Here is a 17,606-nt window from a genome sequence, read left to right on the forward strand (position 1 = left end):
CCTATGTAAATTGTTTACATAAGACTGAACCATGAATTAGTCATTTTTACGTTATAACACCGTTTACTGTTTAAAACTGACTATCTCAATTATTGATGACCTAGGTAACTTAGTCTTAATCCTGAGTTAACTATGAACTCCTGTTCACACGAGATTATCCTTAGATCTGCATAGGTGAGGGCAGCTCATCAGCGTTGGCCCAATAAGCCTCCCATTTCAGGGGTAAGATCGGGTGGATAGCTGGGAACATAGGGTACAAGATGGAATTCACTCCTACCCGCTTTAGGGTTAGTAGATAGGTTGTTCTCTTAAGCACTGAATCCAAGTCTTGAACAAGGGGCCCCACCCTCTCATTGGCTCGAGAGGGATTAAGTTTATAGGTTGAACCTTAAACCAATTGTTCAATAGTGGATTAGTGGGACTTAAGGAGCAAGATGTAATCTTGGGGGTAAAACGGTATTTTGACCCAGCCAAGGTTACGAGCAACCTGTGAAGGATTAACTTACTGATTATGGTTTTATCAAATGGACACAAATATATCTATAGTGAGGGGAGTGCAACTACGGGACTTTAGTGGAATGACCCGTTAGTTAACGAATGTTGATTAACTCGGTTTAAAAGAGTTTAGCTAGTTAATCTTGAATCGTTGGAGCCCATGATCTATAGGTCCATTAGGTTCCTCTGCTAGCTCATATGGATTAAACTTAGAACAGTGTGATGAAATAAGTCGAATTGTTCGAATTGGGAGAAGAAAGAGAAACCGACAAATATAGTGATATAGTCGTCGGTCTTCTAATTAGAAATAGAGCTTTATGTTTTACATACTATAAGTATGAATGCGGATTCATACTAAGAAGCTCGGAATTGATGGAATTGGTCAAAAAATAGTAAAAAGTCAAAATGTTGACTTTTGACTTTGAAAAGTCAAACTTTGACCGGCCTTATATTCAAATGTGATTTGAATTTTGGAAAAATGAATGCGGATTCATGCTCGGGAGGTTGGAATTAGTCAAGACGGACAAAATGGTAAAAAGTCAAAATATTGACTTTTGACTTAGAAAAGTCAAAGTTTGACTTTTGACTTGAAATATCTAATAACCATTTTACCATTGGACTAAGTTAGTGGGAAAATCCAACATTTTGTTGGATAATCCCACTAACTCTTAGTGGGATATGTGGCTATATGAGATGTAGACACCTAACCCACTAAGTTCCACTAATTGTTAGTGGAACATTAGGTGTTGAGATTTGGTAAATTAATTACATGCATTTTTGCATGTAATTAGGTTATAAATAGGGGAGTTTTCAAATGGTTGAAAACTTTTGCCTTTTTTAATATACTCCAATATCTCAACCAAGAAAAAAAAAAACTTCTACCTTCCAATTTCCTTTTATCTCCATTACTTTCTACATCAAATTGGATCCCACAACCCAGTTCTTTGTCTAGAGGATAGTAGTTGAGCACTAGTGTTCGTCTCGGTTTGAATTGGTAAGGAGGTATCAAAGTTTTTGAAAGCTTCAAAGGTAATATTTCCTAAAACCCTAATTTGATTAGTTTAGGGTTACTTGTTAATTGTGGCAATTAGGGTAGAAATTCGATTCTTTTTCCGTTGTGCATATCTTAGTTCTATCACAAGGAACATTCTTCTGGGGTTAGCTTCAAATGGTTTTAATTTGTTCAGTTATATGAGTATCTCGTACAGTATGTGGCCTGTGGTGTTAATTCCTTACAATTTTTCACCCTAGAAATGCATGAAAGAGTCAACTTTTTTCATGACATTGTTCACTCCCGGTCCAAAATCTCCTAGTAGGGAAATTGATGTTTACCTTAGACCTTTGATTGAGGAACGAACTTAAACAGTTATGGACTTTTGGGGTGTGTAAGTATGATTCCCTTACCAATAATTTCTTTCAGTTGTACGCAGCCTTGTTGTGGATGATAAATGACTTTCCAACGTATGGTGATTTATCGGTGTGGAATACAAAAGGGTATCAGGCATGTCATGGGAGATAGATCGTCCTTCGGGATAAGAGGGAAAATATTTTTCATGGGACATCCACGTTATCTTTCTGAGAACCATGTTTGGCGAAGACGTAGGTTGCATGATGGCAAGGTAGAGCGTAGGGTTGTTCCAATGGTAATGAATGGGCACGAACTAATAGAACAAGTAGATCAATTGAAATTTTTCAGTTATTAGTAAACATCATGCATTAAAGGAGAAGAAATTATGTACTTATACTTCTCCAATTCATAACTTACATAAAATTTTATTTGTTGCAGGGTCAAAATGTTGGAACTTCAGTCCCAGCCTACCCTAGAGAGTTCTCAACCACTCTCTAATGATGATATCTGTGAGATCATTTTGGATAAGCATCCAAGCTACTCAAAAGGTCTTGGTTGGGGACCCATACCTAAGTCTGCAAAAGTCCTTGTAACAGTTCTTCGACCACTTATTTGCATTCTACCGCGGTCGAACAAGCTAATGCAATCCTCATTAAGCAACAAAGACTCGAGATTCAAGAAACTAGACACATGATTGAAGAGCAGAGAAGGTTCTTCGAGATGCAGTCTAAACAAATGGAAGAAACGATGAAGAAGATTGAAGAATTGAGTCGGACACAGGGAGGATCGTGAGGCATCCTCGACTTTCTTATTTTAATTTTCTTTTTCATGTCACTTTTCTTAATGAATTTGAAACTATGTTCTTGTGACGTTTATCTAATTATAACAAAATTTCAATTTGGATATATTATTTACTATTTTGGTTGTTCAATTTTTATTTAAACTAAATCAAAATTGAATAGAAACTACAATTTAAACAAAAAAAACTAAAAATTAAACAAAAATAAATAAATAATAATAGTAATAATAATGTAAAAAAAATTAAATACTATTCTCGAAGCCGATAATGTGTTGGGAAAAAGGTTTTTCCCTGACGCATTGTAGATGGCGTTGGGGAAAAGTTTCACGACGCACCGTCTCTCGACATGAAGAGAATCCTAGGGGTAAGCTGACACATAATGGACGTCGATGAAAGTACCATCGGGAGATATGAAATGCCGATGCAGTTTTGTGGTGTGTCAGGGATGGGTCTCCTGACACAATTTTACCAACATTCGTCCGACAGACGTCGAGTAATACATTGGGAGAGTTGTTCCCGACGTTTTTCTTAATATTTTCCGACGTTGTAACGTGTCGGAAATACACCAATCTCTTGTAGTGTTAAAAGAAATAGAAGAAAGAAGAATTGGATTTTACGGTTGTAGACGCCATGAATTAAGAAGAAAATTTGTCATGATGAAGAGAGAGTTTTCTTTAATATGGTAAGAAAGTAAATTCTGGAAAATGGATGATTTATCTTATTCTTCTCCTCTCTTAATAGATTCATATGTGTATATAGTGATAATAAACAAACTTAAACTAAAAGTAAAATCTCAACAACTTGCAGTTAATATGCATAATAGATTGTGCACTTCTAGCCTCAAGTCTCAAGGTAGATACAATAAATTATGGCCATGACAACGGATTTGTTGTTGTTGCTACCGTTGTTGATTGGCAATGTAATTGTTATTGATACGATTTGGAAATTATGAATCTACCGCTACCGTTTAGGGTCAAGTAGTAATTTACTGAAAAAATTACCAACGGTAGAGGAAGTGGGGAACAAATTATAGTGTATTTTCCACTTTTACGCTGCACCAATTTACAAATCAACTCCTATTTTCTGAGAATTTCATTTGAGCCCAATTTTAGTTATACCTATATAATTCACTTCGAATATTTTTACTCTGAATATATACATATATAAAATTTTATTTCAAATATTTTATTCTTTATTGTTTTTATCATTTTGAAAATAAGATAAGCTAGTCAAATATGGAGAAGTATCTTGAAGTATTGATATCAATATAAAAGTATTACCATCAACTATTCCAAAAATAAAAATCTTAATATTGTTTGAAGAGGTAGAACGTAATTAAGATTAAAGAGTGAATATTAGAAAATGTGAATAATAAAAATAAAATAAACATGATGCGTGAAAACAATGAAAAAAGGGTTAATGAGTGAAAGTTGCAAATATGTAAACCATTTTTCAAATATTTATAAACAGTCTATCGGTCTATAGCACAATTGTTTGAAAAATAATGTTGTTATACAGTTTGATTGCTAAGACTGCTATTCATTGTGGTTGCAATACAAATTCATCTCCATACCGTGGAGGTTGATACGTTTTTGTTACATGACTTCTCCCTCTTCACTCTCGGTCGTGATCGTCGGGAAACAAAGAAAAAGGGTGTAGTGCTTTCACTTACGGCGGAGGGATCTGTAAAATTCAACACTTCGTGGCCAGAAAAGTAAAATAGCGCACAAATGGCAACTCCACCACCACCGACGGCTCCGCCAGGGACCGGGAATTTCGAGGGGGGGCCGCTGCCAGCAGCGCCTCAGCCTCCGGGCACGGACATGACTGGAATTTGCTTTAGAGACCAGCTTTGGCTCAATACTTACCCTCTTGATCGAAACTTGGTTTTCGATTACTTCGCCTTGTCGCCTTTCTACGACTGGACTTGTAACAACGAACAACTCAGAATGCGCTCCATTCACCCCCTCGATCTTTCTCAACTCTCGTACGATTTCTCATCTTCTTTTTTTTTTTTTTTTTTAAATTTCTATTGACAGGATTTCGTTTTCTCTATTAATTGATTTCTTCGTTTAATTGATTGTATGTATCTTACATATTTCCCCCCGTACTTGGATAATTCAACCTTGTTCTTTATATGTTCTTGTTTTATTAAGATTTCCGAAATTTGTGAATTGTAACCCTAGGATTCAGTTTCATTTAGGCATTACCATGATGGGTAATCTTCTGTTCAACAGAAAAATGACAGGCATAGAGTACATGCTGAATGAAGTTATGGAGCCTCACCTTTTCGTTTTCAGAAAGCAAAAAAGGGATGGTCCTGAGAAAGTCACACCGATGCTGACTTATTATATCTTGGATGGTTCAATCTACCAGGCGCCTCAACTTTGCAGTGTTTTTGCTGCTCGCGTTGTGAGATTGGCATACTTATCTTTCTTTGTCACTTTCATTTGTTTGATGCAATCTTAGTTTTTCTTCTTTTTTCCTCATAATTCTTGCATTTGGATAATTTCTTAGTTCCATTTAGTAAATTATCGTGTTGGGTAACATCTCTTCAACTGGAAATTTAATTGCTGGATTCCTTTTTTCTTCTTTGTTTTGAAATTAATGTAGAATTTGTTTAAAACTGCAAGGCTATTATGTATTCTGCTTCTCTCTTCCTCTGTTTTTTTGTAATCTTACATTGAGTCTTCATCATACTGCAGAGTCGGGCACTGTATTACATATCAAAGGCCTTTACCACTGCTTCCTCAAAGTTGGAGAAGATAGGATATGGTATCTTCTAGCTATTAGTGATATATTTTTTGCTCACACTATTTTAAGTTATAGTTAAAAGATACTCACCAATGACTTTACACCTCACGGTTCTGCTATCTTAACACACATTTTTTAAGTTTTATTTAAGTCGTGCTAATTTTCTTTGAAAGAATTCTTTGAGCTTTTCAAGATTAACAGTTGGTTTCTTATTTTGAGATCACTTAACCTCGGTTTGGTAACCATTTTGTTTTTTGTTTTTAACTTTTTATAATTAAACCTATTTCCTCCTCATGTCTTACAATTTTGCATCTTTCTTAAATACAATGGTTGAACGCTTAGCCAAATTCCAAAAATAAGAACAACTTTTTAAAAGCTACTTTTTAATTTTCAAATTTTGACTTGGTTTTTAAAACCATCAGTATAATGTAGATAACAAAGGAAGAAAGTTGGAGGTGGAAATAGTGTTTTAGGCTTAAGTTTTCAAAAACAAAAACCAAAAACAAAATGGTTACTCTGAGGACTCTTCCTAAGAAGAACAAGATCTCAATTTATTGAATTATATCTATGAAGAAATAAAAGATAATCCAAGAATAAAGGAACTTGTGAGCCTCCCTCTTGAGTATTTTCACCCAAGCCCTAGATCACTCCACAAATTAACCTCCCTTCATTCACTCATTCTCTTGCTATTTATGCAACATGCTGTAGAAATTTTCATCGAAAGACCATTATACTAACATGCTAATATTCTTATCTAGGTATCTAACAGTCACCAAATGGGCATTGGCCTTAGTGTTTAGTTTTCTCTTGTTTTATTTGATTAGGATTGTTTCAGTTTTCTGTGTAGATCTTACACTTTGTTAAAGGGTTTGTGGGTTTGTTGTTTTCTTTTTGAACTTTTGTATCTTGAGCATCAACCTCTTTACATCATTTCAGAGAATTAGAGACTCCTCAATACAAAAAACCAAGAAAGACCAAATTTTGATGCTTTCAGGCTTTAGATAGTTGATATTTATAGCACTCCAATAGGCTTTATGAATGTTCTTTTTTATTCAGACTTCATTCTGAAATCAAATTTTTGGGTCTTATATGGAATAGTTCATTCACATATGAAATGTAGAATGAACTTTAAAGATACAACACTGCCTAAATGCCTAACAAACTGTTTTCTCATTTCTGGTTCAGTTGATTCTGAAAATGAGAGTGAAGAAGTAAAACCTGCAAAAGAAACCATTAACTTTAAGGAAGTAAAGCGAGTTGATCATATTCTTGCATCTTTACAGCGCAAGGTAACTTTTTTCAACATCACAAATCATCTACTCTCTATTGACATAATCTGCATGAGCTTCATCTTTACTATAACAGAAAGTTATGTATAAATTGCGAAGTGCTAATTTATCTATTAAGAAGAAAGTGGTGAGAATTTGTATGCAGTTTTCCTATAAGTCATTATCACATTTCATTTAATAACAACAGAACTTTTTGAAGTTTCATCAGTTTATTTAAGTTTTGAACAATATTACCAAACCTAATCTAACTACTCACGAACCACTTACTCATTTTGAATGGAGAACTAATGACTTAGGCTTCAAATGTGTCCAGATTCAAATATATTGTACCTGTAAATAATTGAAATTAATTCAATTGAACTTGTAAAACAATTAAATTATCTAAATCGATAAACTGCTGGTATAGTATACAAATGACTTTATGTGTGTCCATATTAATGGTTTATATTTTTCATATTGAAGATTTGGCTGGTCTTTTTGCCTATCCTAATTAAGAGACAAATCTTCTTGTTAAAAATTACAGCTGCCACCTGCCCCACCACCCCCACCATTTCCTGAAGGTTATGCTCCTGCTGCCACAGCAGAGACAGAAAAAGGCCCTGAAAATCAGCAAGGAGAGTCACAACAGCCTTCTGCAGATCCCATTATTGATCAGGGTCCAGCTAAAAGGATGAAATTTTCAAGTGTTTAGGCTACCTTGCCTGTTGAGAAGCCTATTTAATCCTACAATTGAAATTCAACATGGATGACATCCCTGCACAAAGCATGGTGAGTTGTGAACACACACACACACACACACACACACACACACACACACACACACACCCCCAAAAAAAAAAAAAGAAGAAAAGAGGAAAAAGGTCAAAGAGTTGGAATCTGCCTTGTGAAAAGCCTGTAGTTATAGACTTAACTTGTGATAATCCATTGTTTTAGTAGTAACTTGTACTACACTACCATGTAACCATCACTTCCTGATTTTGTTAGCTAGAATTGTTTGATACTCATATGACATACCACTAGTTGCTGTGTCTTTGTATTGTGATAACTTGGGAAGAAGGTTTTTAATATTGAACATGGTAATATAATTCTGCAATATCTTGGGCTAGAGACTTAAAACATTGACATGATTGGAATCATAAGCTTTTATTTGTGTGTCATGTGTTTGGATCCTGTTAGGGAATGAATTATACATTCTTAGAATCATGCAATCTGACGTCTGGTACATAAAGTATTGCAAGTAGAGACTGTTGCTAAGTTTACAAACCTGATGGTCAAAATGGGCTTCGAATCCTAATGGAGGACTCATATACACTTCCTTTTCTAAATTCCCGTTTAGGAACGCGTTGTTAACATCAAGTTGATATAGAGGTTAGTCTTTATTCATTGTATCAGATAGCAAGACTCTAACAATGTTTAAATTTGCAATAAGAGAGGGTCTCAGAGTAGTCAACCCCATAAGTCTAAGTGAACCCTTTTGCAACTAACCTGGCCTTATGTCTATCAAGAGTATCATCTGCTTTGTACTTAATAGTAAACACCCATTTGCATTCCATAGTTTTATGTCCCTTAGAGAGAATGCAGAGCTCCAAGTCTTTTCTTTTCCAGGGCTGGAAGAAATCATGACTGTACTTTTCCACTCTGAGCATTTGAAGCCAACATGACTATTCTTGGGTATCGTAGTAGAGTCAAGACTGGTTGTAAGGCTCTGAACCGAGCAGATAAGTTCTTATAAGAAACATAGTTAGCAATAGAGTGTTTTGTGCAAGACCCGGTACCCTTCCTTAGTGTAATAGGTAGATCAAGAGACAGTTATACTTACTAATATTTTCTTAACGATTCTCCCTAGTTTCATTCTCAGTAACTTTTTGCAGTGACCTCATTCCCATCATCACTGCCCTTTCGATATGAACTTGCTTCCATTGTGTGTATAGGCGAGAGGCATTTTGATGTTTGGAATATAGTTTTTGGGTCGTGTCCCAAATATCCTTAGCACTTGCAGCGTACAGTAAGGATTTGTTGGTATGTGTTGGGTCGAAGAAGAGAGTCCTCTCCTTATAAAGGTGTATGAAGGCTATGATCGGGAGTGTTGGATGTCGCCCCTTAGATAGTCTTAATTGCCGCAATTTGCTGTCAAAGCTCTTCCAATTGCTGGTAAGCTATACCCGAGGAAGAAGCTTGCACGTTAAGGTTGGAATGTGCGGAAGATTCACCAACCTTAAATGTTGAGTGAATTTGAGGATTCCCAGCCCTGGGATAATAACTAGGGTTTGCAGCGAAATCAGTGGGTGGCAACACATACAGATTTGACTGCAGAAACAGTGGTGGCTGGACAGAATTAGATGGCAGAACATGGAGCACTATGTGGGGGACATTATAGGCTGCAAATGAAGATAAGGGTGGCAGAGAAGGATTGGCCGACATGATCTGAACCGGATGGGCTGGTTCGAAGGTTCTCAACGACGATGTGTGGAGCTTCGATGGTGGCACATGGAGTCGCGAACGATGGAAAGGGTGACGGAATCATGTTGGCCAGCGTTGTTTGAAGGTGGCGAAACCACTCATTCATGGCAATTCTGATTTGAGCATCAACGACGACACTAATACTGACGACTGTCTTCTTTGTTTGGTTTCCATCAAGAGTTGTGTTGTCTAGGGTTTGGTCAATATCGGGCTCTGATACCATATTGCAAGTAGAGACAAAGAACACCCACAAGTTTTACGTGGAAACCCTAGTCCAGGGAGAAACCATGTTGGAAATCTTTCTTATTGTTTTCTTTTCTTATATCACTGATGATACAAGGGAGCATTAATTTATATGCAATAGAAGCCTAATTAAAATAATAAAAGAGAATTAGGGCAACATAAAAAACTAAAAAACCTTTGAGCTTTCAACCTACAAGTCCACTAATACTAACATAAAGTATAATCTAAGATGATAAATTTCAAAAAGACTTTTAGGATATAATGGAAATTAGTTATAATGTTAAAACTCCTGCTATTTTGTTATTGGTGATTATTCTGTTATCCCCCACTTACGTGTACTTCCATTAGGTATTTATATTGTCCATTCTTAATAATAAAGATTGAGCAAGTTATTTAATCTCTATGTTAGTTTAATATGGTATCAGTTGATATTCATTGAGAAACTTCTGAGTTCATTTGTCGATGGCCAACGAAGAAGAAGAAATGCTTCTGTCCAATTCCGCCACCGACACTCATTGGATTCTTCATCTTCTCAATTTGGCAAATCCCTATTTCCTTCATCATTTTGATTGCACCAGCCTTGTCCTTGTATCAAATCCTCTCACTGAGACGAAATATACTTCTGGAGTCAAGCCATGATTATTGACCTCACGGTGAAGAACAAGTTGGGATTTGTTGATGGAACGATCACTCGGCCTTCTGGAGAACTGCTACATTTTGAAATTTGAACTTGATTTTGAAAGAAATATCGGCCAGTGTCAATTTCTTCGATTTTGCCAGAGAGATTTGGCTTGATCTACAAGAATGCTACAAGTACAAGAATTGTCTACAAGTTTATCAGATTCGCTGAGAATTAACCACTCTTGTTCAAGATTGATCTCTGTCACAATTTATTATGCCAAACTCAAAACTCTATGGAATGAATTGGAATTATATCACTTGGCTTGTTCCTATGGAAAGTTCACCTGTGGTGGAGTAGAAGATCTCGTGTAATACTTCCAAACAAAGTATGTCATGACGTTTCTTATGGGTTTGAACGAGTCTTTCAACCCAATTCGAACTCAGTTGTTGCTCCTGAAGCTAGAACCGATGATTACTAGGACTTTCTCTTCTACTGTGGTTCAAATGTTCGCTCAAATTCCAATCATGAAAAGAAGAAAGAATGTTTGATATGCACTCGTTGCAACATTCCTGGCCACACTGCTGAAAGATGCTATAAGGTTCATGAATATCCTCTGGATATCGAACCACCAGCAAGAACTCACCAAAATCCGGAAATTCTTCACCTACATCATCTTCTTCAGCTACTTCATCTGCTTCATTTCTTGGAAATCCAACTCATACACAATGCCAGGGACTGTTAGAAATGCTTCAGTCACATCTAGCAAAGGCCAAGACCAAGACCAAGACCAATAATGACTCTGCCTCTACTCCTCATGTAGTAGGTATGTGCTCACCTTACACTAATACTAAAGCCACTAAACTTTGGATCTTGGATTCTGGAGCATCATCAAACATCTGTTGTTGCAAGGAACTATTCACATCATTACATTCCATATCAATTGTCATAATCTCTTTGCTTGATCATAGACAAGTCGGTGTGAGTTTTTCTGGTGATAAATCATGGTTTAATACTTCAGAATGTGCTCTTTATACCTGATTTTTGGTTCAACCTTCTTTCAATCAGTGCCTTAACTGCAAATGTGCCAATTACAGTCCAATTTTATGTTGACAATTGTGTAATACTGGACAAGTTTCGTTGAAGATGATTAGCAAAGCTAGATTTTGGTATGACTTATATGTCCTTCAAGTTGAGAAGCCCTTGCTCTAGATTTGTCTACTCCCTCCATCTTGAATACTGCTGTTAATTTTCATGCTCAAAATACTGTTACTACCACTCGTTATCTTGAAGCAGTGGTTACAAGTACTTGTTATCTTTGAAAGATGAATTGCATATTACTCTTTCTAATAAAAAACACATCTGTCCTACTTGTCTTTTGGCTGAATAAAGGAAGTTGTCCTTTTGTTCAAACAATCATTTAGCAAATAAAGCTTTTGATTTAGTACACTGACATCTGGGGCCCTTACAAATCTTCTACATGTTCAGGTCATTGTTTCTTTATAACTATTGATTTCACAAGATATACTTGGGTCTACTTAATTCGACACAAGTGTGATGCCTTACATATCATTCCAACGTTCTTTGCTCTCGTTTAAAATTAATATGGAGTTTGCATAAAAGCCTTTTGATCAGACAATGCCCCAGAATTTTATTTCACTGATCTTTTTGCAATCATTCATCAATTCTCATGTGTTGGCTGTTCAGAACAAAACTTAGATGTCGAGAGAAAACATTAGCACCTACTTTATGTTGCTCGAGCTCTTTATTTTCAGTCTAAAATTCTCATTCAGTTATGGGGAGGGTGTGTCTTGACAACCACTTTCTAATCAACCAAACACCTTTCTCCATTCTCAATTGTTCGACTCCTTATTATCATTTTGGATGTTTTTCATGTTGAATGCTCATCTATGCACATCTTTGGATGTCTTTGCTTTGCATCATTGCTCACTGCACATAGATCCAAATTTTATCCCCGTACCATTACCTCAGTCTATATGGGACATCCTCCAAGAATGAAAGGGTACAAGCTATATGATGTTGAAAAGAAGTTTTTTTTTATCTCCAGAGATGACTGTTTCATGAACATGTCTTTCCTTGTCAACACATTTCTTCACAAGATAATCTTGTTGATCCATTTCCAGAAGTTGTTACCCCTGCCATTTTCGAGTTTGCAGGGATTCCTTTTAATGAAGCTGGGACTAGTACATTAGCCAAAGAAGTAGTTGCCACTCCAACTAACAACAATGTTGACTGTGAACAAAATAACAGTGCTCCAGTTGAGAATCAAGCAACGCTTGAGAGTCAAGCATCCATTGTGATTCCAAACAATGTGCCAACCACTTCTCAAAATGTTAGACGGTCTACTCGCTTACCAAACCACCTTCTTATCTTCATGAGTATCATCGTTACTTTGCTTCAAGAGTCCTCTATGAGCAACGTGCTCACTATGCCTACAAAGCTCCCCATTCAGAAGTTCATGTCTTATAACAAGTTGTCCTCGAGTTATAAGAAATTCTTACTCACTTCTACCTTCAAGCCACTATTCTACCATCACCCTGTCCCTTTCAAAGAATGGCATGATGCTATGACAGATGAGTTAAAAGCCACAGAAACAAAACTAGACTTGGTCGGTTGTTCCTCTTTCTCTTTATTGTTCTAATTTTATCAGAAGTTCATGTCTTATAACAAGTTGTCCTCGAGTTATAAGAAATTCTTACTCACTTCTACCTTCAAGCCACTATTCTACCATCACCCTGTCCCTTTCAAAGAATGGCATGATGCTATGACAGATGAGTTAAAAGCCACAGAAACAAAACTAGACTTGGTCGGTTGTTCCTCTTTCTCTTTATTGTTCTAATTTTATCAGATGTCCTCCAAGGGACTCAGTTGTTCCTCTTCCTCCTACTCAACATTTCATAGGATGCAAATGGGTGTATAAAATCAAGCATGGAGCCGATACATCGATTGAACGATAAAGCAAGACTTGTAGCCAAGTGGTACACTCAACGAGAAGGCTTGATTATGTTGAAACGCTTTCTTCAGTTGCCAAGCTTTTGACCATCAAAATTTTATCAACTATGGTTGTATCAATGAAATGGGAACTAGTTCAACTTGACGTCAACGATGCATTTCTACCGTGATCTTGTTGAAGAAATTTACATGGATCTACCACTAGGATACAAACATGGTGTGGTTGCTAGAAAGGGGGAGCATTTACTATGTAAACTTAGCCAATCAATATATGGGCTTAAACAAATTTCTCAACAATGGTTTGATAAGTTTTCTCGCAATCAATATATGCCCTGTTATCCCTCGGATTCTCACAATCCAAGTTAGATTATTATTTGTTTACCTGTGGCTCTGGACATACTATTAATCTATGTTAATGATGTAGTAATAATTGGTGCTTTATCTACTAATATCTCCATTCTAAAGCAACACTTGAATTTTGTATTCAAGTTAAAAAAACCTTAGCAGCAACTCCTGGCCAAGGTCTCTTCTTAAAGGCATCTATTTTTCAAATACGTGCCTTCAGTGATGATTGGGCTTCTTGCCTTGACACTTGCAAGTCTACTACCAGTTTTTGTGTGTTTCTTGGTGATTCATCAGTCTCTTGGAAGTCAAAGAAGCAAGTGACAGATTTAAAATCATTAGCTGAAGCAGATAGAGGTTTAGCAACCACTGTTAGTGAAGTTTCTTGGCTTGTCCAACTGCTTAAAGACTTAGTGTTTTGTGATATAGTATTTTGTGATAGTACTGCTACCACTCACATAGCCTCAAATCTAGCTTTTCACGAAAGAACGAAGCACATATAGTTAGATTGTCACCTCGTGTTAGATCATGTAGCAAAAGGCAATATCAAATTGATGCCTATCCGGACTCATTCCCAATTGGCGGACATTTTCACTACGGCCTTGCTATCTTCATTTACACTACTATTGTCCAAGATGGGTGTCCTAAAGATACTAGGTCCATCTTGAAGGGGAGTAATGGAAATTAGTTATATTGTTGAAACTCCTGATATTTTGTTATTGGTGGTTATTTTGATATATCACCCACCTATGTGTACTTCCATTGGGTATTTATATTGCCCATTCTTAATAATAAAGATTGAGCAAAGCTATTTAGTCTTGGTGTTAGTTTAATAAAGACTGATGTTATCTGTATCATACATCTGACCTGTGATTGATTGGAATGGCATCTTGAAAATAGAATATCATATCTTAAGCAAAGAAGTTAATTGAAGGTATGGGAAGAAAAAAAAAAGGGTGATTCACTGGGAAAGCATATTCCAGAAATTGACAACGTCAGAAGAAGCAGGATGATGTGGAGAAAGCGGGTGGCAGAATGAGAAGAACAGTGGTGGATGAGTTCATCTCATAAGTTGTCTCTTCTTTCCTTATGTGTAGTAGCATTAACAAATTGCAGAAATTATTCTCTGTTCTTGTCTTTCAGGGTTTTATTACACCCAATATTTCGACATTTGGGCAATGTCAGAAAGAAAGTGACCGTTTTCAGGGGTTGTAGGGGAAGAATTTAATGTATCGGACCAAATGAAACAAAATACAGAATATATATATATATAATATGTATTTTGTGGTTTATATGTGGCAACTCAAAATGTACTATGAAGTTTTAATTAACTGAATGTATTATATTCAGTTTTTCTTTCTTTTCTTTTCTTTTATTTACTTTTTCTTTTTCTTTTTCTTTTTTTTAAAACTAAAATTCCTACTCTTGAATTTCACATTTGTAAAAGGATATAGTCTTCTTAAATTTTCATGGTAGATGGGTTTATCTTGTTTTTTAATACACAGAATTGAAATTTTGGGTTACGTTAGTTATAAAGTTTAATATTATGTTTATAGTTTTGCTCCCCTTTAGTCATAGTTGAAACTTAAGGACTTATTAGACATTGTTGAAGTTTATAAAAGTTGGTTCGATTAAACATATTATACATTTACAATTATGAATGAGTTAATAATCTATGATAAATATTTGTCCACCTTTAATAAACCATAAACATTATTAACGACATAAATCTATTGATTTAACTAGGATATTAAATGCACAGTTTTTCTATTTTTACATTTTATTTCAGTAATTTAGTTTAACAATTATTTAAATAATATAGTTGTATTTGTTTATACGAATTTAATAAATTTTATCAAATTTAATTTTGATTTATTTTTATTTTGATTAGGTGCTATTTAAATTATTTAATTTATTAGTTTATTTTGTTTGTTTTAGTTTATAACACTACATTGTTGTTAAATAATCAAACTGGATAAATATTTATAATGGGACGATTTAAAAAAAAAAAAAACTATTTACACCTCATATAAATTGCCAAAAATGTAAAAGATAAAAAATAAAACAAAAAAACTCACTACATTTGGTATTGTGAGTGTAAATTTTTTTGCTCACTTTCTCAATTTTTATAATTCTCCAAATAGTAGTTATTATAACAATAAATACAATGAATTAACCCATTCAACTTCTTTATATACAATATTTTTTGACGGATTAGACCATGAAAATATACATTTTGAGGGAGATAAACCCCTATATTTGGAATAAGAATAATTAAGGAATTTATTTTAATTAAATTGAAAGAAATAATTAGAGTAAATTGATAATAGGAAGGGATTTTATAAATTAATTGCAATTTAAGAAAATAATTAAAATTAATGTAATTTAATAAATTTGTTGATAATAAGAAAAATGTAATTTTAATTAAATTGAAATAATTATACATTCCATTGTTAAGGGTATAGATGAAATTTAACAACAAAATCCTCCCCTTTTATATATTATAGATATAAATATAGATTTGTGACAACTTTTTTTTATTCTCAAATGTATTTATAATTTTTTTGGTACAAAAGTATCTGTATAATTATGTCAAACATAAAATTTTAAAAAGTTAAATAAAACTATAACCAATTTTGTTAGTTCATCATTTTCTTGATGTCGTTGTAGGTGAAAAAATTTTAAAAATAATTCAAATTCCTAGTCTAGTTTGATGTTGTTCAACTTAATCACAACAATGAAACCTCATTTAATTTTCAAAAAACCATAGGAAGAGATTGAGTTTTAGATTTAAAAAAAAAATACAAACACATGGAGGTATTGTACTGACCTCCTCCTTCTCCCCGATTTCAATTTTCAATCTCTCATTTCACTTGTTTGGGTTTCCCTCATGTAGATCTGCAACAAATTTATTCTTGGGTTGTGTATTTATATTATTTAGTATTGAATTTTGATAGTTTTCCATTTCAACTTTATAACAACATTAAAAATAAATTGTAACCAACCATGATCGTAATTATCCATCAAATAAATTAATTATCGGTTATAAATATCTAATTTTTGAAAAAAAAAATAGTTTTTTAGTTTCATTTTTATTTAGGACATATTTGCAACTCACTAAAGTTTAAGAGGAGAAAACGGTCTAAAAATGTTATTTTAGAAATCTCACCTTTTAATTTAATTTTTGGTGGAGAAAACTAGGAGAAAATGTTTATTTTATAGGATAATTTACCTAAATAAAATAGTTGACAAACTATTTACATAGTTTTGAATTGGGTTAAAATTTAAGTTATTTATATTGGCTTTGTTAAAATTTTACTTTGGCGGTAAATAGTTTGTATAAAAATTTGATATTTTGTATATATAATATAAAATGTACTGAAAAAAGATATATTACTCCATACATACAAATAAGATAAATTGGGTTTTAAAATTTTAGATTAAATTAGCTTTTGTTTAATTTCGTGTAAATCATCGCTGAAAACTAACCCTCTAACCCATATTTTTCCTTCCAAATCTCATTTCATCTCTATCGTTAGGTTTGATATAATCAAATGACAATTTTGAAATATACTTATGGTAGTCCATATAAATTATACAATACACTATGTTACTATATTCTTGATCTTTTATATCAATTTTGTCAGATTATACCATTAATTCTATTACATTATCCATTTTTTCTATCAATTTCTTAATAATAATTCTAGATAAAGGTTTCAACCTTCCACTTTTGCCAAACATTAAATATATATTTGAGATTTAAGTTCATACAAATGTTATTCGCAACAATGTAATAAAAATTAAATTGCAAAAGAAAAACAAAAACAAAATTAAAGAAGTAAAGAAGTAAAGAAGCCTTAAAAGATTACACAAAGTTAGTCTGAACTTTTATTTTGTGTGTTTATGGTACTGATCGATGAGGTTTTTTTTGTATAGGATTTACAAAAGCAGATGAGCTAAATTTTTGCTGCAAAAAATGTGTATTATCATGTGCTAGTGAAAAAAAGATCATTTGAGCAGTGTACATAGAGCATTGTTCTCCAATTTATATTATTAGAATTTTAACAAAGAAATGTTTTAGTTCAATTAGTTACTATAAAAATTTGATTCCTAATAATTTGATTATTTAAACAATGGGATGTGGTAATCATTCTCTATCCATCTATAACATTAGATTTAAGAGTTTCTTTCATGTACTTTTAGGTAATTAAATCAAATAGTTACATGTTGTTTTTATTCTTTTAGAAATATAAATCTACAATAGTTTTGGAAAACATTTAC

General features: G+C 33.9%; 1 protein-coding gene across 4 annotated transcripts; it reads left to right on the forward strand.

The window, feature by feature from the left end:
* Nucleotides 1–4,130: 4,130 nt before the first annotated feature.
* LOC101216910 (mediator of RNA polymerase II transcription subunit 6) lies at nucleotides 4,131–14,624 on the forward strand. Of its 4 annotated transcripts, none has more exons than XR_004215276.1 (6): nucleotides 4,131–4,629; nucleotides 4,880–5,054; nucleotides 5,348–5,417; nucleotides 6,582–6,685; nucleotides 7,209–7,453; nucleotides 14,223–14,624. XR_004215276.1 is itself a non-coding variant. In XM_004149128.3 (5 exons), exons 1-5 carry the CDS (start codon nucleotides 4,373–4,375, stop codon nucleotides 7,374–7,376), a joined length of 774 nt encoding a protein of 257 aa, XP_004149176.2. In that variant the 5' UTR covers nucleotides 4,131–4,372; the 3' UTR covers nucleotides 7,377–7,803. The 4 variants fall into 4 exon arrangements, 1 of the variants encoding a protein (XP_004149176.2); XR_004215275.1 differs by having other exon boundaries at nucleotides 14,257–14,624; XR_004215274.1 differs by lacking the exon at nucleotides 14,223–14,624 and adding an exon at nucleotides 12,185–14,133.
* The last annotated feature ends 2,982 nt before the right edge of the window (nucleotides 14,625–17,606 follow it).

This window comes from Cucumis sativus, chromosome 3 (genome assembly GCF_000004075.3).
Source record: "Cucumis sativus cultivar 9930 chromosome 3, Cucumber_9930_V3, whole genome shotgun sequence".
NCBI lineage: Eukaryota > Viridiplantae > Streptophyta > Magnoliopsida > Cucurbitales > Cucurbitaceae > Cucumis > Cucumis sativus.